This window comes from Prosopis cineraria, unplaced genomic scaffold, assembly GCF_029017545.1.
Source record: "Prosopis cineraria cultivar Desert tree isolate PC_DT_omini unplaced genomic scaffold, ASM2901754v1 PC2, whole genome shotgun sequence".
NCBI classification, from domain to species: domain Eukaryota; kingdom Viridiplantae; phylum Streptophyta; class Magnoliopsida; order Fabales; family Fabaceae; genus Prosopis; species Prosopis cineraria.
Window position 1 is genome coordinate 48,123,298 of NW_026555333.1, and position 23,859 is coordinate 48,147,156.

Here is a 23,859-nt window from a genome sequence, read left to right on the forward strand (position 1 = left end):
TAAATAATTTATATTTAATATTAAATATTTTATAAACTAACTTTTTAGATATATTTTTGAATTTTTTTATAAATTTGTTCACCTGTCTATATAGTCTAGATTTAATATAAATGGTCCATATTCAATATTAAATATCTTATAAATTAACTTTTTAGATATATTTTAAACAATATCAATTCAATATTAATTTTTTTATGATTTATATGAATTAAATGTGGACTATTTATATTAAATTTAGATTAGCCAAACTTATAAATAGATCTATTAAAATTTATATAATTTTTTATTTTAAAATAAAAAAAATTAAAAACATTAGATCTAGATGCTTCAAATTAAATAAGGGGGTGGGAGGAGGGTAGGAGGAGGAGAGAAACCGAGTCCAAAATGACGAGGCACGATTTCAATTGAGCCGGAATCATGAACAAAAGATAAAATAAAAAATGAGAACAAATACATCTTAAAATTATTTTTTTTTATATTTAAAAACAAAAAAAATAAAAATAGTTTTCAAAACAAAAATTAAAAAACCATTAGCCAAGCAAATTTTCTTGTTTCAAAAATATTAAAATAAAAAAACAATTTTCAAGAATAGAAAACAAACAAGCCCTAAGCTTTCATTGTACAAACCCTCATGCAATTCATTGATTATATCCACTAAGCTTTTCGAGTTGGATTTAATAATTGCTTTCTTGAAGCCCTTATTCCAAGCCATATGAAGGCTATGCATTACAGCCCATTCTTCAGCTTTAAAGGGAATATAGTTACTGAGTGATTTAGAGAAGTCAACGATTCATGAACTTTTCAAGTCTTTGAGAGCTCTGCCACAACTGACTCTGTTGAGTGATATTGAAGTTGCACCATTCATGTTGAATTTGACCCAGCCTTACAGAGGAGGCTTCCAAATCATGTTTCTATTAATAGCATTAGGGTAAAGTTAGAAAAACGGGTCAGCCCTAGATGGGCTAAAACCTAAAAAGACTAAAGTTGAAAAGCTTGTTTTCCTTTTGAAACCTTTAATTACAAAGCCTAGCCCTTAGGATAGTGGGCTCAAGGTTGGCCTATGGGCTTTAGGCTCTTCTATTGATTTTCATTCTTTCTTTTAATAAATACATAAAATTAAGAAAAAAAATATGATAAAAATCATAAAGCAAATATCATTATCAAATCCATTCCCTATAAAAAAAAAAAATCAACCAAACGTTTCTTCCTTGGATGAGAATCAAACAACAATGTTTGTGTGCAACTTGTAAGACATGATTAAGAGAGATAGGGATATTGAGATTAAGATTGAGACGTGACTAAGCTTAGACTAGATGGATGTTGCCATAGTTCAAGCTCTTTTTAGATTAGATGCTCAAATAAAAAAAAAAGAACAATGAAGAAGAAGTGGGAGTGTACCATGAGTGTTGATTAGGGGGCCAAATGCGATTGCCGATTGAGAGAATGAGATCGAGATCTAGAAGACTAGAATTGTCGTTGCCTTGGTTTTGGACCCTAGATTCTCATATCTGCTTTGGTTTGACTCAAGTTAGGGTTAGTCAATCAGGGTACAGCGAGGAGATTTAGAGTTATTTTTATTATATAAAAATAAAAAATATATGTGAGATTAAACAGGCAGGCCCTTGGCCCTGTAAAGTCAGCCCATTTTAGTCCGATTTGCAATTTTGAGGTCTTATATCCAAGACCAGCCCATCAGGTTCAACTCATTTTTCCAACTTTACATTAGGGTCATTTTGGTTAGAGCCCTTATGCATCACAAAGGACTTCTAAGAGTTCAAAATTATAATAGTGGGGTTGATTAGTTCATGGAAATCTTAGTAAAGGCAAAAGCAATTTCTCCACTTCTAAAGTTTTTAGATGGGTACACCCCATAATAGACTGTAATCAGAATAGAGTCCTGAGTTTAAGAATGGTTTGAGATTCCAAGCTATCCAATCTTTTAGAGAAAGTGAGAAGAAAGTCAGATGGTATTGCTGTGGCAATAATTTAAACTAGATTTGCTTTGCATAAGAGTAGTCTTGGAGAATGTGGAGAGCATCTTCATCATTAGATTCACACCATAATTAGAGAGGGGAGCAACTAGTCCACAAGCTTCTCTAGCTATTAGTGGGCAGTCTATTATGAAATGTGAGCCAGATAAAGAACTAAATTCGCTTAGCCCCTTTCCATTGCCATATAATCTTATACATAGGATTAAGCAAGTCAGGTGGGGGGGGGGGGTTTCAATCATAAAGTATGCACTTTTGGTAGTAAAGACTCCATCCGTAGTTTTGTCCCATAGCATAATATCGTAGCCACTAGACGGAGAAGCTGCCATAACAGAGATAAGGCTAGAGATTACCTCATTTGACACAATAAAGGATATGCTGATGAAGCCCCAAGCACAAAAACACATCTTATTTGAGACTTTGGAGTTTTTTCCTTCATCGGATAGAGGTCTTAGAATCAAATCTTTGATTCTCTTGTCTGGAAAAAAAACCAAAGGTTTTCAAAGAAGCAGATTGATTCGCCATTCCTAAGTTGCCATTTAGTGCCCTCATCCTCATAATCTTTATGTTGACAGATGAATTTCCATTGTGGAGAACCTCCTTGTTCCACGTTTAGCAAATCTTCAGATCTGTACATATGTTTTTCTTTTTTGAAGCATATTAGCCCACAGTCCTTTACTACCAGTAATCAACTTCCCAGCAAGTTTTGTACCACAAGATCTATTCACCGAGGATAATTTTTTAAAACCAAGGCCCCCGTAGGCCTTTGGGAGAGAAATCTTGTTCCAACTGAGTGGATGAAAACCCCTTGATATTGAATTTTCCCATATAAAATTTCTTCGGATCTTTTCAATGTCATTACAAATCAAGATTGAGCTTTTGGCAACTTACATGGACGATTACTCTTGATCACTTCTATAGAAAAGTTAACAATTGCACGGATTGAATTGCACATTAAACACTTAATGATCGTTTTATTGTTAAGATTTTAGATGAGCCACCCCTAGAGTGTGATATCTTTTAAAGTACTTATATGACATAATTTTTATTTTTCCATGATTTTTGCCATGGCCTTCCCCAATTCTCAAAAAAAAAAAAAAAAAGGGATAGCACACAAAACAGATTTAGCTAAGGTAACTCTTCCAACCGTGGAGAAACAGTTAACTTTCCATCCTGCTAATTTAGTTCTTACTCTCCCAACAATATAATTGAATTTATTTGTTGATTTTCGATCTTCAGGATGGGGAAAGCCAAGGTATCTTCTTATTTCAGTAGAGATTTTCATTCCTGCAATCCTCTTAATTCTCCCTTTCAGATCTGAGCTCACGTTCTTGGAGAAGAAGAGAGAGGATTTGGATTTGTTAGTGTTGTTTCTATATTTTGGCTCTCTTCAGGGGTTCGAAATTTTTTATAATCGTTTTAGAAATGGCCAAGGGTGAATATTTGGCCATTTCAGTTTTAAATCATTAATCGGATGCGAAACGGTGCATTACTTGATCCATCTAAATTTAATTGTCCTGAACACATCCTACATTATAATTGACGTACTGAGTATTGCACGCGGGACAACGCAAGTACTAGGATTCTGGATTTCTCACCAAGATCCAGTGCAGCCAACAAGGGGAAAATAATTAGAGTGAATAACTTGATTGATTCCTACAAAAGCATGATTTTGATCTATTTCGGGTGGGCTCTTCTATTTGGGCGTTTTGAGGTGATTACCCTTTTTTTTTTCTAATAACAAAAATCTTATTAATTTCACCTTGAGGTACCCTATATTTTTTAATATAGTATTTAAAAAAAATGTCTTTTTCATAACAAAAAAAGTCTAATAATATTGAATGAGGGAGTATCATCAATGCAATACACTAGTAAAGGTTAAGCTCACAAAATGTCCTCATGTGAAATACCCAAAAGTAAAAAATAAAATAGGCAAGCACGAGATTTGACGAACAATCCGGCACTACTCGGGTCTATCTATAAGATATTTGAGATGTTAGGGCTTTTAAGAATTGAGATTGGCAAGAGCTGGTAATTTTTGAAGGACCACCAAGACTCATCAACAAAATCTTCATGTATTGAATATTGCCAAAAGAATTTAAATTCATGTCTACTTGTAGGGAAGTGGACCAATCTCCCTTGTATAATTTTAATATAGTTGTTTCTTTAATTTTGCTTTTGAAACTGGGCATAGGCGACGTTCAAATATCGAGGAAAGCACCCGTGTTTTTTATTTTGTTTGTCAAAACAAGGGGAAGGAGAAGCTGCAGCCTGGGCCAAGAGGTCAAGTCAAATTAAAGCACTAATTACGTCATCTTCCCTGCCTGCATTGTACCCCTCTATTTTCACTCACTTTTGTCATGTGTGAATGACTCCATTCAGAGCATAATTTCACGAGAGATATATCAAGCTGACACAATCTGTTTGTGAGGGAGTAAAATCAGGAAAAAAAATTCATCAAAATATTCTATTTACAAGAGATTAAAAATCAAGTCTTAGTTTCATTAGATGACCTGAAAACTTGAGACAGGGAAATAAAAGACACCCAAAACTAACTCTATTTTGAACTTTGGATTTTTGAATTTTGTTTTTTGAATGAAACATTGATGTGGAAATTCGGATAAATGTGGAAATTTCCTGATAGATTACATATTTTTCCCTTTCGGAATTGAATTCATAGAATTAATAATATTAATATCTATTTTAGAGAATTGTGCATTCGTCTTTTTAAATATTTACCTTTTTGAAAGAGATTAAATCCATTTTCAGACGCATCGAAACGTGGTCCAGAGAGTTTTACTTTTCTCTCTCTTGTGATATGTGCATGTGTTAATTTTCTTCTCAACGGGTGATTCTAGTCAACGTAAAGTTCCTCCAAAGCATCCTCTTACAGTGAAAGATCCTGAAGAACACCAATCGAAAACAAAAAAAAAAAGGCCTCATCTAAGGATGAAACAACCCCCATCCTTGATGATGCTATGACAGAAAATATCACGGTTGAGGAAATGGGAAAAACTCCAGGGAATGAGGACCAACGGGAACATGAGATAAGAAAATACCATCTTATACAAAGACTCCTTGCTTGATTTAATGGTGTTGCTAACGGCGGACCTGGAGTGGAACTAGATGAAGATGACATCTTCAAAAAAAAAAAAAAAAATGAAGAGATTTGGTGGAAACTATTGGAACCATCGGAGATGTTAGGAAACTGATAGGAATCTATCCAGAAGTTCCTAAAACTCAAGAAGAGTACAATGAGTGGTGTAAGCCATGGGATAATGCTTTAGTGATCACTGTTTTGGGTAGGAGGTACAATTTATCTCAAATAAAGGCATGGGCCGAGAGAATTTGGAACCTGCCCGATCTAGAAATCGTAGACCTACCTAATAATTTTTTTTTTTCATTAAATTTCCTGAGAAAGAGGGATGGATGAAGCAATACAAGGGGATTCTTTATGAAGGGCTATGGATTATTTAGCAACATTGTGTACTGGTACAATGTTGGTCCCCTTACTTTAACCCCTCTCGGCAAGTTTGTTTGGATCTGTATTCTTAACATCCTAGTTCATTGTTACAACGGGTACTTTATTTCTAGACTAAGGGATTGGATTGGGAAAATGATCAAAGTTGATCTGAATACTCTGGCAGATTTCACGAGAAAGAAAACAAAGTTGGAAAGAGGTTGGTCTGCTTCACTGTATGTGGAGTTGGATCTCTAAAAGTAACTTATGCCTCATCTGATTACTGCCGGAGAAATTTTTAAATTTGAGTATGAAGGGCTTGGGATAATCTGTTTTGCTTGTGGGTGCTATGGTTATAGATGCAAGAATTTCCCATGGCACCATGCCACAAACTCATAGAGTGGAAATAGTCATCAACATGAACATCATGAAGAATTTAAACTGGAGCACTATGCCAACCAAAAAGTTCCAGTGGGAGGTAATATTTTTAAGGCCTGGATGCTTCCCCCTTGGACAAGGAATACTCAATTTTTGAGGAAGGATTACCCAAGGGATAATATAGGGGTTCAGGCAAGAAGAAACAGCCTTGTTAATAAAGAAAGAAGTGGTCAAGGTGTCACCATCCCGATTTGCCACATTAGTCACAGAGGAAGAGGAAAGGGACGGCATGACTAAGCAAAACCTTATTGCAGAGGAGGAAAATGTGATCTCTGATGCCAAGGGAAAGGATTTGATTGTCTCCACAGGGAAAAAAAAGTTCTTACTATGACCTTTGAACAATTGGCAGGCTTGAGACAGCATTTGAAAGGGCGAGATCAACAGAAAGGCAAGTGAACTTATAAGACAAAAGGAAAGGATAAAGTAAATTTTGGGCCTGGGTACAAAGTAGGTTAAGCCCATTACATGGCTAGCACATCCAAGCATGTTATGAATGGGCTTGAAAGTGGGCCAAAATACTAGATCTAAGCCGAAAATTAATGGCCAAAGAGAACATGTGGTTGTCACATGAAGTTTGTGTTAGAAATTGTACTATAAGATCAATCATTATATTATATGAAATAACCTTTACTAATAATCATAATTAACCAAATAAACTCGTGGTAATCAATATATTAATCCATTTAGGAGATTACTAAGTTTTAGTTTCAAAATAAGAGATCCCAGGTTTTCTTAATTTAAAATATGTTCAAATCATTCATTGACTCATCATTCAGAGTAAAAATAAATTATGGAAGCATGTAATACTTTAGAAGAATGAAAAAAATTGAAAATAGTTGAAAAACAATTCACTTGCTGCAAAAACAGGGCAATATGCTGTGGTGTGTTGCTCTCTGTGCCATGTGTCGTGACTTAAGCGATAATGCGCCGCAGAGTGTTGCATGTTTTCTTAACAGCTAATTTTGCTGTCATTTGATAGTAGAATTGGGGAACTTCTGACGCGACTTGATTCTCCATCCAACATTTGAATGACATGATTTAGATGTTTTCAAAAAGCTTTTCTTATGAATTAGCTAATGGCATGAGTTTTACTCCCAAAACAAGTCACACCAGGAAGTTTGACACTCTAACATATTTTTACCACTTTTCACAACCCTCACAATAAAAGGGTGTCCAAAGCTCAAAATGAGTGTCAAAAGCTTTACTTCACACCCGAATCTTATTCATTAGACTAAGGACTACTAGTACAACACGTTATACACATGTAAATACTAATATAACACAAAATCACTCATCAACTCCTTTTTTTTACCAAAAATAGAAGGGGGAGGTAACTTGCCTTGCATTGCATCAAAACCAATCATAATATGTTTGAAAACATCATTTCTACACTTGCACTGATATTTTGGCCCTATCAACATATATAACTTATCACATACAATTTCTGAGGGCCCAAAATACCTTCTAGACATTGAAATAACCATATAGTACAAGTGTAACTAGAAAAGCTATATAGAATTGGCAAAAATATTCTATTACACAAAATAAACATAATGTAGAGGCATATAGTAGGAATGAACTAATTTCTAACCTCTTTAGCTCTGTGCCCCAGAGCTAGAGCTTGTAAAATATTAAATGAAAGGGGTGAGTCTAGCCACTTAGTAATCAAGGTAAAACCTATCTTATGCAGTTATATATCAATTATAATAAAATATATGCATATGAAACAAAGTTCTTAAAACATGCTTGCACACTTATCATGACTTATCATTACTCATTTGGTTCATTTTCATGTTAACATAGGGTATATTATCACAAGACACTTAGACATGTGACTATGACCCAATATATTCACATGACTTGCTACAACTCAAATATGTGACACATTATATGATTACATAGGCACTGATCAACTAACTTTATACCTTTTTTATTTTCTCTGACTAAAATTATGGGTTATAATACTGAATAGGGCTTCATCTTTGTGAATGGACTACCTAAGCTCACAAATCATGAAGTGTGACCTAGCCAAAAATTACAGTATTCACTCTTAAACCACGGCTTTCCCTACTCTTGAATCTCTAGGGTGTTGTACACCTTAAGCTATTCTTCTTGATAAACTGGTAGAGAAAGCAAGGTTTTAAACCCTCAATAAACTATGAGACAGTCCCTTAACAAATTGTAGGATAATGCTATACCCCCGTGCACTAGAGGGCAGCCTAAGTACCATATGAATTTCTTTTACTCCCAATACCTAGGCAAACTCTTGCTTACTGATCATGCCATGTATGATGCTCACTCATTTTCACAAGCTCATTTAGTTATTATCGAAAACAACACATTAGGCTCACGACCATGTGCTACTCAAGTGAGCATCAATACTCCTTTCACATTTATCACACAGTCCACTATTTTCAAATCCAACCATCCCTCTATATTACATTCATTATCAACTATTCAATTTCACATATCATTTCAATTGCCATTCATTTCAAAAATCATCCTTGCAACATTGACAATTCATTTTGAAGCAAACATATCAACATAACTCTTCATTGCATGATACATACATTTTTCAATCACAATTCACATGTACAACACATATTTAACATCACAATACAATTAATATCTAACTACCCAAAGTAGGGTTCTCCCGGTTACCTCAAACTTTTGAGAGGTTAAAGATTTATTGCTCAATATTATAGTTTTCAAGCTTGAATTCCGAAGCTAACTTGATGTCTAAGAGCTCAATCTACAATTATCAATTCTTTAACTCATCAGCATTTCCAAACACACACATATCAACTCTCATCTTCTACTTCTAGATTACCCAATCCTAAGTTTGTATAAGTTTGGGCCTACCTATTAGGTTTATTAACTATCTTTAGCATTATGTAGCTTCATTAAATACCCACATTTCTATTAATACCTTAACAACTATCACAACTATAGATTTAATGTCTATTTTTAGATATTTATGAAACTCACCTTCCAACAACCACTAAAATAATCAATACTAGGTTTAAATACTCTAAATAACTCTCATTAACTCTATTTGAGTCAATGGGACTTATATGAATCAAAAATCATCATCCTCATTCAAACCCTAACTCAAATATTTAAGAAACTGGAAGAGAAAGAGAGAAAAGAGTTTAGAAATATTACCTTAGATGATTTAAAGCTTCAAACCTTTTCAAACGCTCTCTTAGATTGTGCCTTAACAAAGTAAAGACGAGTTCCTTTGTTTTCCCCTTTCTTTCCTTTTTGTTTTTTTGCATCAATTCGTGACTTATTTTTGCATAATTTGTACCATGTGCCGCAGTGCATGTCCCCACACAACGTGGCATGTGGTATAGAGAAGACAGTCTCTTACCTTTTGACACCATGCATGCATTGCAGCAGGTGGCATAAAGGTTTTTCTACTTATTTTTCTCCACTTTTTGATCCCTAAGTGACCCAATTTCACTTTAGACCCAAATTATACTTGAAATTCTAACTAAAAACACTTATTAGTCTCCTTTGACCACACACCATGTAAATCCTATTAATGATGCTTAATTACTTAATTTTTGAAGGTTAAATTTTTGAGATGTTACACTATGCGTATTATTATTTAATAAATTTCTTTTTTGTTATCATATTAATTGTATGTTTACTATGATAATTATATCCTTAGACAACCTATAATGATTATCCTAAATGTCCTTGATCAGTCATCTGTGAGGGATCATAGATAAAACAAGATTAGTATGGCTTTAATTAATTATAGAGATATAAATCAAAGTCGTATGCACTTGAAAGGGTACAAGATGCTGGACCAACTCGTTATGAGAAACTTGCATAGTACAAGTCATTAGCTTATCTTATATATAACCATATCACTAAACCCTTTGACTTGAGATTATCATGGATTCCTATATAATGATAGCTAAACTTCAACCTAGTCAAAAGTTACCTTTAATCGGGTGATCATAAATGCTGTGATTAAGTTTATGATATTCATGTAGAGAAATATGAGTGGTCAAGATGAAATTAGTCCCTCACATTATGTGAGAGATATTATTGGGCCCCTCAATGAGTAAGACTGAAAAATTATATGGTCATATTACAATAAAAAAGATTTTTTTTCCATTGTTATAGTTAATTCACTCAAAGATTAAGAAAGCAATGTTTAGGTATAAGAGACAATTTCATGTCTCATACTTGACCAAAATATCACGTGACAAAAGGAATATGATGCGGTTATATGATAGATTACATCAGATCATCGATCCTCATATAAATTGGGTATTTACAATGTCTTGCTAGAGGCTATTTGTGACTTGTGGGCTAATAGCGTAATTAGCCTACTGCTAACTTCATAGGAGCCTACAGGGTTGCACACAAGAACGGCCCAACTTGAGCTATAATGTCTAAGTTTATTGAATCTAAAATGTGTCTCGATTCAATAAATGTAATGCTTTATCTAGGGTAAACGAATTATATATATATATATATATATTTAAATATTTATTTGATAATATATATTTATATGAAATATAAAATTTAGAATATAATGATATATATATTTGAAATATATATGTATATTCATGTGTGTGTATTTGATATGTGTGTGTGTGTGTGTGTGTGTATTTGATATATAAAATTCAAAATAATATATATATATATTTGAAATGTGTGTGTGTATTTTTGTGTATACACTCACACACACACACACACACAATATGTATATCTGATATATATTACTCTCTTCGTTAAAAAATATAAGGTATTTTTTAAAGAGTTGAATGTTAAAAAATGTAAGGCATTTTTAATCTTTCGAGGTATAATTATTATCTTTTTTTCAAAAGTGCCCCTATTGATAATGACTTTATATTTATTGTAGGGTGTTTAATAAGGGTAAATATAAAATATAGGGTTAGTTTGAAAAGAGGTAACTACTTTATTGGAGGTAAAATTCGGTTAAAAATACCTTATATTTTTTAACAGAGAGAGTATATTATATTGTATTAGTTTTTAGTTTAATTTTATATAATAGATTAAATTTAATAACCAACATGATATAAGAAGATATCATATTAGTTCTATAATTTAAATTTATAAGACAAATTTAAATTAGATATAATATCATAGATTAAATGTATGATATAAATTTAATTAGTATTTTTGTTGGCTCAAGATATGATTTTTGAAATAATTGTGATTACTTTTGAAAATTTAAAAGAAAGAGAAAAATGCTAATCTATATATATTATAGAAAAGGGACATGCTTCACAAGAGTTGATTGAAAGTAAGAAAAGTTCTGATGGAAAAAATACAATGAGTTTTAGGAAGCACTCTTGAGGAAAGAGAAGTTCGACCTTTAAAAAAATGGATGAACATTTTGAGCTCTAGCACGCCGTTCCTATTGGAGAGCTATTCATGTGGACACCGATAGATGGAGCTCATCTCGTTGTCAACTCCTGATATCCAAACACTTGAAGAAAACTTGAAAGTTTGACATCTAAAAAGTATTTTTTTATCCACCTTGATTTAAACAAATTCAATTAGTCCGTGATTGTGATTAGGGTTTTAAATTTTGATCTTATACTGCACCCCCCAATCCAATAGTTCAAACTGTATTGGGTCAAGGAATGGGCTCATTATAACCAAGTTGAATACTGAAGCAAGGGATATCCCTCATGGTTAGACATAAAGAGTTTAAGACGTTGATACAGTAGTAGTGGATGGAAGAATGATGGACCCAGGAAACAATATAGATCCCCTTAATATCTTTATGGCAATCGTTCAATTCATAGGAACAAATATAAAGGGTTTTGAATCGGAAGAGGAGATAGAGAAAGTAAAGTAACCACTTTAGGATCGAGAAATCGATGATAACAAGTAATTGGCTTGTTCTGATTTTGTATCATATTTGATTAGTTTTAATGATTATTGCTTATTAGAATTGTCATGGTGTGAGTAGTAGGGGCTTTCTTAATATGATTAAAGATATTGTATACAAGATTTTGGAGACTTAGATTAATGGGATTAAGGCTAAGCTTATGCTTTAAAAAATAGGGTTTCATAACTGGATCAGAGTGGAGGCCACCAATTTCACAGGGGGTCTTTGGGTCTTATGGAATAGTTAGGATTTTATGGTGGCGTATGTTTCTTCTAATGTTCAACTTATCTACTACAAAATTACTAGCCTTGAAAAGAAAAACTCTGTATTTACTACTTTCATTTATGTAAGATGACTTATCTTAAATGATAGCTTTTTATGGGATACTCAAGATTCTATCAATAACTCTTTAGTTGGAGATTGGATTGTGCTTAATGATTTCAATACCTACCTATCTACAATGGATAAAATTAGTGGTACCAAACCTAATAAAATTAATGATCAATTTGGCAACTGTATTCTTAACATTAAACTGATTGAGACACTAATGTTGGAAGACAAATTCACATGAGAGAAATTTAGGGTTTATCTTGTTCTATACTAACTTATTTTGTGTCCCATGAAGAGATACAATAAACATGAAATTTTGTGAGCTTGTCCATGCCACTATCAACTTTACCACATCTAATAATATTTTATTTTAACATATTTACTCTATTGTAGAGTGTATGGATATTTAACCACTTAATTATTGTTATTTTTTATAGAGTTATTTTAATTGACTAAACAAATATTTATAATTTCGATCAATTAGTAACAATTAAAAATTTTACTATTCATTTAATTATGTACCTCACTTAGATACTATTCAAAGCACTTAAAAACTTCAAATTTGTGAAATCAAATATATATAACCATATCGTGAACAATTATCACTAATTTACCAAATTCTATAATTTTCCCTCACACTTATAACACCACATAAATTAAGATAAAAGGATTGTAATGGATACTTTACTTTAGTTATTTTATCCAAAAGGTTTTCTCTTTGCTTTATTAGTTAGACAATTCTCACACTAGAATATTTTCTCATTAGAAATTGAGTCTAGCATTCCTTGTTTAGCTAGTTTTACTCATTATTTTCTAATTTCAATGAAAAAATCTAGCATGTCAATTATTCATGTCAATATTAGAGTTAAATGGATAAAATAATCATGAAAATGATTGTTGCCAACAACACCCAAAGGACTTCATTGAAAGAAAAATTGAACAAAACTAAATTGTTCATTTTGTAATCTACAATTTTATAATAAATGTTAATACATAAAATTAAAATAAAGTTTCATTAGTGTTTTGATGATTAAAAGACACTTCAAATAGTCCATGTCTTTTTCACCATGTAAAGCAAAATTTTTCATTTTTCCTTATTGCTAATATAAAGCTACTTGTTTTTAATTCAACAACTAGCACTCTATGAGGGATCCTTAATCCCTATTCATTTCAAGAAGAATAAACAAGTCCTATTAGAAAAATAGAGCACTAGTTACATTTGAAATATGTGAATTGACTCAATTTACTAGTATACTATCCTATTTATTTTGCTTAGAGCAATTCCTTACAAAGTGGCTCATTTTCTAGTAGGTATAGCATTTGACCATGCTTAAGTCAACTTTCTTTCCACCTTTTCTGCCCTTCTTCTTAAATGATTTTTCATTCTTAAAATTTGAGCCATCATTCTTACCCTTCTTGCCTTTTTAGGAATTAGTTTGGGTGTTATTAGAAGGACCGACTCTCAGTTATATATGTCTTTTCGTACAATTTATAAGTCTTAAGTCATTTATCTTCAAGCTTTAGATGTTTTGCTACATCATCAAAAGTGATGATGTTTTTGTTATGGGGTTAAATTCACTTTCATGTTCTCCTTGCTAAGAGGGAGTGATCTTATAGCAACTTGAATTTGTTCTTCATTAGATAAGACATGCTTAGCTTCTTTCAATTCTCAAATCATGTTAACCATATCTCATAGATGCTTTCTCAAATAAGTATTGGACCTTAACTTAAAAGTAGCAAACTTATTTATTGACCTTCTTAGTTTGGTGGTAGAAGTACCTCCAAACTTGTCCTTTTATGCAATCCACATAGCATGAGCGGTGGTGTACTTTTCATACTCGCACATCAAGTCATTAGCCATGCCATATAAGCCTCATGATCTCTCCTATGTTAGGTAGTATTCTCAGCTCTAGGTTCTATCATTACTATCGTCAATGGCTTAATAGCATTTTATTCCTCTAATATGTATAAGACCTTTTGGTGCAGATATTCCAATTGTCCCCATTTAGCCTATTCCCTTTGTTCAATTCAGCAGTTATGTTTTTGGTAGCTATTCTCGATTTAGTTACAAAACTATTCCACATGAACAATATTTTCTATTATTGAATTGAACTGATTAAAGAACATTCTAACAATATAGCACAGTAAAGCAAACAACATCATGTGCTTTATCATTCTTAATTAGAATAAAAATGACTCCATTAGATCCACAATCAGGAGACTGCATTTATACCTTCCATCACATGGATCTTAGTAATACTAATAAAATTTATTAAGAATTTTATAAAAATACTTTAGAATTGATTTTCATCTATGATTCTTAGAAAACTCATTTTTTAAGAGCTTCCACTCAAATAAAGCATGCAATGTTTATATTAAAGCATACAATAATATAAACTCTAAAACATGCTTCATTATATTCAAAATAAACACATGGTCTTTGTACATGTTTGAAACACAAAATCAAAAGTACAAGACAATCATATAAGTGGATGTTCAACTAGAGGGTATGTTAATGCATTCCCATCACTTGCTGTTTTATTATTTTTATTTTCATGATAAAATATTTTAATCCTTAAATCTTATAAGGAGTTTTGTTTATCATTTAGACGAGATGACTCCTGTTTTTAGCTTCTTTAGAGTTATGAGAGGATTTTCATAATGCCTTACCCTTTTCAAAATGTTAAGAAAATAGCATTTTTTTTATTTTTAAATTTGGGACTTGCAACAACCATAAATGGCCTTAGCCTTACTTCAATTTTTTCAACATTTCCTTAGCATTTTCCTAAACTTTTTTAGGAAAAAAATTCTTTTTTTAATTGAGCTCATTTGAAGCATTAACACTGCCTATAAGATGTGATTTAGAGGAAGTAATTTATGCAATTATTGTTTCACTATATTTATTCTACTTTCATTGAAATTTGGCTTTCATTTGGTTTGGATTAACATTTGTTTTAATTTGGGTCAATTTCCTGGTCACTTTTCAAATTCTCACCAAGTGGTGGTCAAAAAAAAAAAAAAATCTCACCAAGTGGTACTTATGTCTCCATAGGTTTCATTCAAAATCCTAACTCAAAGGATTACGTTTTGAAATAAATATTTCATTTGAATACCTCTTACAAAGATATTCTTAAACATTTGAGTACTTTTGGTGGAGTCACAATTCATATTTATCTATATGATAAATAATTTTAATAATTATAATTATTTTTATGATTTTAAAATACTTAAAATTCACTTACTCAAGCATTAAAAGCCTCTTAAATTGATTTACATGTGCCTAAAAATAGGCAAATTATATATCAAAATGTAGCTCTTGAATTCTGGAATTTTTATAAATAAATCATGTCTCAATTGAATGCTTCACATGCCTACATGAGTCTCTAGAATGAGCCCAAATCTAAAAATCCGAAAAAAAAAAAAAGAAAAATTTAGCAAGTCTCACTCCTGCTGTCGGAGAGTGAGAGACATGCGCCACCCTATGGATGTTTGATGATGACGCATGCTGTTCCATTGGACTCCGCTCATCAAGGCCTCTTGGATGCTGTGGTCCCTGTGTCCATTGTGTCTTCCAATGGTCCTTATTTGCTACTTAGCACATTTTTTCTTAATTATTTTAAAAAATGAAATGTTTTTGCCCTTTGATCATTTGGATTTGAATTTAAATTTAAATTTTTTTTTCTTTTTAATTGAACTTACAATTTACAATTATATATTCTTTGTTTATTTTTGCTGCCGTATCTGTTTATGTGATATAGATTTTATTGGCTTTGTTTAGGGCAAGAATTTGTTTAGCTGCCTCCGAAGAGAATGTCGACATTCAGAGTCAAAGTTTTGAAGATTACTAGGCTCTTTTTGGCGACTAGAATCTTCGAGGGGTTTAATGCTCAAAGCTCATAAAAGTAGAATTAACAACAAACGGTGCGCGGTTGCAGTGTTAAGGGTAATCATGCAGGTCTGTGCACATAACAACCCTTAACTTTAATTTTGGTGCGGGGAATTAATGATTACTTTGCTTGGATTGGATGTCACAGGCTTCGTTCCACCTTATTTCTATTGAGAAAGCGTAAATTCCAAATCAAATCACATTCATTATAATTTACATCAATTTCATTTCTCAAAATCATCCTTTAATCACCCCCCCCAAAATCATCCATGTACACTGCTGCTCAATTGAATCCTCCAAATACAGAACAAATTTAACCAAAATTAATTATTTTGAGAATATAATCATGAATGAAGAAAATTATATTTATTGTATGTATTAATCAAAACTAGAATATGGACCCCATACTTTTACAAGGGATTTAAAATAAATGTGCTATTCAAAGATATAAATCCACAAATAAGTCCTTTTTAAAACTAAAGATACATTTTGAAAGAAAATTGAATACGGTAAATATAAAGATACATAAATTGAGATAAGATTGAATCATACATTTGGGAAAAAAAAGAACTATAAATTCACAAATAAGTACCTTTTAAAAAAATTTCCAACTCATCTATATACCTATAATATGTGTATATATATATATATATATATTCATATAAATACATATAAAATTTATAAAACCTTTAAATGTAAAACCGGACTGGACTAGTTGAGTTGAACTATAAATTGGTAATCTAGTACCCTACAAGTCCATCTAATCGACATAACGAGCATAATGAGTTGATCAAGTTACATTTTATTTTAATTTGGGGGAATGGCATTAAGAGGCCTAAAAACAAACTTTATTGCACTTAGAGTCTAAACAAATTTAATATTGCTCTGTAGGCCTTGGGGCCTCAATTGTAATATTTCTTCCCACCAAAAATACAATTTTTCCCTTCGTTTGTTTTAAATCAGAAAAGCTGCTTGAACCCTTAAAGAAATGAAACAGATGAAGCATGGCTCACTGTTTTTCTTGTCTTCTTTCTCATTTCACCAGTCATCACTCTGCCATTATTGATTGTCGTCAGTGTGGATGAGTGTAGAAGTCGTGGGTGTTGATAGATAAAGCATAGTTCACAATTTTTCCTTTATTTCCTTCTATTGAGTCGCGATTGGTTGCAGTTGGGGGGGTGACCTGTGGAACTCAGCCCCTTGCTACCATCAAAGGAGGACCGTGGTGGTTGGGATCTTCTTCTCTATTCATTCTTCTTCCTTATTCCTCTCGTATTGTGCATTGTAGTCGGTTCTCTACCTCATTTTTCCCAGCATTGCACATCGCCAGCCATTACTGATCTCCTTCATCTTCCTTATTCGAGCAACATCATCTATTTCTTGAAGCTTCTATCATTACTATTTAGAGATAAGGATCTTCAATTTTGTTTCTCCCTCATTGATTTGGTGTATGCGTATCTTTTAGTTGTTAAAGTTGTAATAGGTCTTTCGTGTGAAGCACATATGTTTAAGCCTGTAAGTTTACTTGTTTATTTATGATTTTATTGTTGATATGAGTTAAAGGTTACTGAACCATTTTAGTCATGAAAGTTTTAGAGTGGATTAGTCGTGGTACAATAATGATGGTTGACTTATTCATATTGGACTTTTACATGTAAACTGAATAAAATATGATCCAGTATAAAGAAATCTGCTATCAGAAATGTTGTAGTATTTTTTATGCAAAAATGAACTTTAAGTTGTTGTTGAACATTGAGTTGTGCACTTTATTAGGTCTAACTTAATGATAAATTAGAATCACTTGACTTTCAAGTGAGAATACATAAACTTTGTGTTGTGTATAGTGGATATTGTGTTATCCATTATTTGCCTAACTTGAGTATTTTGTTAAGTCTAGGCTACTGATAAAGTAAAATCATATGGATTTTCAATTGAGAATATATGAATCTTATGTTGTACATAGTGGATATTGTGTTATACATTGTTTGTCTATTTGTGTATTTTGTTAAGTTTAACCTATCGATATAAGCTAAATGTTGCTAAACTATTGAGTTGGTTGTGAAAGTTTTAGAGTGGATTAGTTATTGTACAATAGTAATGGTTGACTTGTTCATATTGGACTTTGAAATGTAAATTGAATAAAATATGACTTTCAATGTGAAGAAAATCTGCTGTCAAAGACGTTAGAGTTTTTGTTATGTAAAAATAAAATTTGAGTTATTTATGTTAAACTTTTAGTTGTGTAAAATAAAAGTTGAGCTTCTATATATGGACATTTACCAAGATTAATTTGTTCATTGTAGATTAAAACAAAAGAAGATTTATCATTGTTCAAGATGTGGGGAGTCTTGACACAATCGCAAGACATGCAAGACTCCTAACCAAGCATGAGAAGTAGTCACATTGTTCCTTTTTGGTGTACATAGACAATTATAATTATATATATGGAAGCATTCCCAAGTAATTTTTTTTGGATAATTGAGAATTACAAATATTTTTTGTTTGTATATAGAGAAGTAACTATTAGATGTTTTAGATATAGTGGCTAACTTTTTGTATATATCAGACTTGAAATATCATATTAAATTTTATGTGGGTACTTGTTTTAGTACTTAGGCCAGTACCAACATGCAATTCTTCATATTTTATATAATTGTCCTTTTTAATATTAAAAATGCATGGGCTTTTTATTGAACATATGTGGATACTGTCTTGTGCATAGTGAATATTGTGTCGTACATGGTTTGTCTAACTTGTCATTTCTATTGAGCCTTGGCTTGTGAAATACTAAAAATGCATGGATTTTTTGTTGAGCATGCGTGGATATTGTCTTGTACACAATGGATGTTGTGTCATGCATGATCTACCTAACTTGTCATTTTGTTGAGCCTAGGCTAGTGAAATATTCAAAATGTATGAATTTTCTATTGAGCATGCGTGGACATTGTCTGATACATAGTAGATGTTGTGTCGTGCATAGTTTGCCTAGTCATTTTTGTTAGAGCCTAGGCTAATGAAATTCCTGAAATGCATTGACTTTTTGTCAAACATGCGTGGACATCATCTTGTTTATAATGAATGTTGTGTCATACATGATTTATTTAGTTGCTTCAAGAGTTCACGCAAGTTTTAAATTCAAATCAAACAAAGGACAAAATTATATTTTTGATGTGAAGAAATATTACAATAAGAGCTCTAAGGCCTGCAGAATAATATCAAATTTATTTATACTCAAATTGTAATAATTTTTTTTAAAGTCTTTAATGCCATTTTTCTTTTTATTTTTATTTTTATTTTTTCCCTTTTCACTAGGCAGTTTATAAAACGCACGATTTTGGTTACTTTAAAGTTTAGCCCTGTTTGGATTGCTATTAAACAAGCTTTTAATGGCCCCTAACTTGAGTTGAGAAGCAAAACGCTGGTTGAGGATATTTTTTGTTTGGATAGAAATTCATTCGTCCAATTGTAACTAACTTGCAATTAATATATTTGTTTAGTTAAAAATAGAAAATTACTTGCATGCATAAAGCCGAAGGTTTGTCCTATTCTCTCAGTAACAAGGTGATATAGCCATCTCAAGTCCTGAACTATCAGTTTCCTCTTGATATTCAGAACGAATACTTTTCCTTAGACTACAGCCAACCTCACAGGCAAAATATTACATACTCCAGATGCACAGGAAATAATGCTTGATTTCTAACAAATTGGAACACAGAACAAGGATATCATATCTAAATATTATACGTAACAAAGATTCATCAGCTCAAGCAAAACATTCAATTTTTAGGCTGAAGTAATACTAATTCACTCAAGCATCTGAACAGGAACATTTTCACTATCCGAATGTCCAAGTGGCAGAATGATGAGAAAATCAGTTGTATCAAGGGTCATCTCAAACAGCTTTGGCTGTTTCACGAACTAGAGAAAACTTAGCTAACAGACCACAGAGCTGAAGATAAGAGCCAACTCCGTCACAAATTCTCATATGAGCAAACCCAGTTTCCTGCAAATTGAAGTAAACAATGGCAATCAGATGCATCCTAGACTGCACAGAAATCAATAGGTCAATTGATGATGTCTACCTTCATGAATTCCAGCTTCAGGTACTCAGCCATATCATAATTTTTTATTATACGAAAAAGTGTTGTGATTATATCAGTGGGCGAGTATCCCAAATCATACAGTTGCTTGAGGCCCACGCAAGCCTCATCAAAGTTTCCTTCAATCACATTACGCACCATATTTTTCACGTGCAATGGATGTGGTTGGTCACAGACCTGCAACCAAAAACAATTATCCATGGATTCCAAGGTATATTGTTACTAATGTAGATCACAAACCATTGCTGATTCTAACCTTGAATACATTTTCTTGGTTAACAAATCGGAACCCACTGTGTGTTGCCTGCAAGTTATTCAACGCCTGCCTCATATCACCATCCGCGGTGAAAATGATCGCTTCAAGGCCTTCAGGAACATATGGGACCTTCAATAATAGCCAAGTTCAGCCATCCATTTCCCACGGCAGGATGATAAGAGGCCACTAATAATTTCTATCATAATATTATAGATCCACAAACCAATATAGTTGACAAATAGGCTATTCCTAACAAGTTTACCTCAAAAATGACAGAAACGTTAATCAAACTTGTCTGATGATATTATACAACAATGTCAAATCAAAGAATGCACATAAAAAATAATGCATTTTTCTACAAGATTTAGTCAACATAATTTACCTGCAAACCAAGTCAGATAAATTCAGTACCTTAAAAAAAATTCATGACAATACCATTACCATATCATATAATGGCAACAGTTAAAGGTGAAAGGCACGCTCAAGGAGCAAAGCCTGTAAGACGCCTTAGGCGCAAGGAGCTAGAAAGGCGTGTGCCTAAGTGAAGCAAGGCCCTACCATATGAAAATGCATAATATATAGATCATAGACAACAAACAATAGATAAAATGATAATATATATTTACTTAAATCATAAACTTCTGCAAAACAATATAAACTGTTCCAATAATCAATCATTTGGAGAAAAAGTCTTAAAAACATGAAACAACAATATTGAAGTCTATCAAATAATCAAACTAGAAATCGGAAGACAAGGTATATTATTTAAATCTTTCCTAATTTTTTATATGGTATAAGTTTCCTTATTTTTTAGAAGAGAAGACTGGGCATATTATTTCAGAAGAGAAGATAGGATTTTATACGTCTTTCCTAATTGTTTTCTACATTTTATATCATACTTTAATGGGTCATTTGTTAAAATATGATATAAAATATAGGAATACCCATCAGTCATCAGTCACAACTCATGAATATCACAATTACTATTCTCACAACCAATCAGTGATAGCCAGTCGGTGGACCTCGTCTTCTCTTCTTTGGTTCTTCCATACCCAATTGGCGGCCAAACACAAATTGCCTTCTACTCTTCTCTTCTTTGGTTCTTCCATACCTAGTCAGTGTTCCTCACTCCTCCATCATCCGACCTCGTCTTCTCTTCTGAAATCCCTAGTCCTGGCCATCCTCCCTATTGATCATCTCCTATTTACTGCTTCAACATGCTATCAGGCAAGCGACTTTAGGACATGCAAGTCGCACAAGCCGCTCATAGGCGAGTGCCTGACTTAAACCATCGCCTCTCTTCACTTGAGAGGTGATGGCCATGTTTAGCGCCTTGCCTTTGCACCAAGGCGAGCACCTTTAACAACACTGAGCAACACACAAACCAATAGTTCATGTATTCCAAAAGAAAGTAGATTAAGACATAAATTGGCACGGATGAAATACTACAACATGTCTCATACTCAAGCTTTTACTTCAAATGGCAAAAGTACTCAAGTTTGTGATAAACATGTTAAAGGTTAAAAAAAAAACGAAAAAACTTCAGAAATTATAAAGCGTGTGTACAGAGGTCAGATAATCTTAAATTCCTCAAACAGCATTAAACTATGATGTTTGTCACCACAAGGCCAATCAATTTATTCAAATACCACTTAAAAATTTTAAAAGTTTTCAAAAACAGAGGGCGATGACAAGAGATAGGCAAGTATAACATATATGTATGCCACATCTTCTATAAACATGAAAGTCAAATCCAAACAAGGAGCACATCTTGGGGTGTGTACAATTGAATTGGTTATGGGTTCGTGGGATCCTTCATGAGTGGGTTCGCACCATAAAGAGAAGGGAGGGAGGAGAATGAGAGATTAAAACAAATAAATGTAAATATGTAATGCTAATCCACAATTTCATGATAAAATGGGCCATGAAACTTCAGCAGCCCCGCTGAATGTAAATAACCACAATAGTAACACATTCAATCAACAAGAACATTTTCAACCACAAACTAACAGAAAATAAGAGGGGATAGATCTACACCCTTTAAAATAAAATCCCACAACGAAACTGACAATGATGCAATGCAGAAATTTTTTGTACCTTTTCAGCCTCAACCACTACCATGAGACGGCCAAGTATTTCTTGGTCTGATAATCGAGAAAATCGCACAATAGCACATCTGCTCTGAATTGGTTCAATAATTTTAGATGATGTATTGCATGCAAGAGCGAAACGAGTGGAATTTGAATATATTTCCATAGTCCTTCTCAAAGCTTGCTGAGCTCCTGATGTCATGCTGAATTGAATCCAACATAATGGGCATCAATCACCCCAATGGAAAGAATAGAGAGAAAAAAGAAAAGAAAAGAAATGACTGAGAGTGAGATTGGACAAGGAAAAAATATCGCTAATTTAGAGTCCATAAACAAAAACATTTTATTGAAGCTCTTAGTGAAAAGCTTAAGCATTAAATTACAATCCCTACGTACCTGTCAGCTTCATCCAGTATTACTATTTTGTGTCGCCCAGGAGGCAGTGTCACTTTCTTTTGTGCAAACATCTTGATCTTGTTCCGCACAACATCAATTCCTCTACAGGAAAAAAGTGACTAGATTAAACATTTTAGAGCCAAATAAAGCAAAACAACTGCCATCAATTAGCCAAATGACCAACCTATCATCTGACGCATTTAGCTCGAGAACAGCTTCCTTGAAATTTTGTCCCAGAAGCTCATGTGCAAGCGCTAGTACACTAGTGGTTTTCCCAGTACCAGGAGGACCCTAAAATAGCAGCGTGCACAATTTAACAATGGAGTGACTTCAAGTGAACTGAAGAGGAAGGGAGCAACAAAAAAACTATACGTTTCATTGAAATCAGTAAGCATGTTCGTTGATTCCAGCCATTCGACGCCAATCCTCATCCTTTTAAATTTATAATTTACAAGAAAAGAAAGCACCACGGAACTACTTGTGTTGAATTATTTCATCCCCGAACAAACACTTGCACAAGCTACTATCTAACACTCGAAAGCACGTATGTTATACCCCACCAGAGAAGATGAAGGTAAATTAGGGTTCGGCGAGTAAAACGCGCGAAATTGATCTTGTTAGTTCAAAGCAATTTTGCGAGTTAAACCTTAGAAACCCACAGAAAGAATACAAAAGAAATCAAAATATAGGAGGCGGCGATTACACTTCAAATGAACTCACTTAATGCGAAAGTAAGCGAAAAAGCTTAAGAAGGGTTCGTACCGCCAATATTAAATTTGGCATATTGCCATCGCGAGCAATAACTTGGAACCTGGAGACGGCATCTTCATTACCGACGATGTCGACGACCTTGGTAGGTCGATACTTCTCAACCCAAGGGACGTCGTAGGCGTTGCTACCACTGCTATAAGAAGAAGAAGCAGCCATTGTTGTGCTGAGAGTGAAGGAAATTTTCCCACGGCGTAACCCCTGCAATAATCTGGAGGGAAATTGTTCAGTCTGGGGGAAATAAAATGATTTAGCCTGTTGTC

At 33.0% G+C, this 23,859-nt stretch overlaps 1 protein-coding gene across 1 annotated transcript; it reads right to left on the bottom strand.

Moving 5' to 3' along the window:
* Nucleotides 1-19,690: 19,690 nt before the first annotated feature.
* LOC129301712 (replication factor C subunit 2) lies at nt 19,691-23,859 on the bottom strand. Its single transcript, XM_054940307.1, has 7 exons — nt 23,591-23,859; nt 23,013-23,119; nt 22,829-22,930; nt 22,440-22,635; nt 20,343-20,471; nt 20,069-20,263; nt 19,691-19,989 (listed from the first exon to the last, which is right to left on the bottom strand). The coding sequence occupies exons 1-7, from the start codon at nt 23,753-23,755 to the stop codon at nt 19,879-19,881; spliced, it is 1,005 nt and encodes a 334-aa protein (XP_054796282.1). The 5' UTR covers nt 23,756-23,859; the 3' UTR covers nt 19,691-19,878.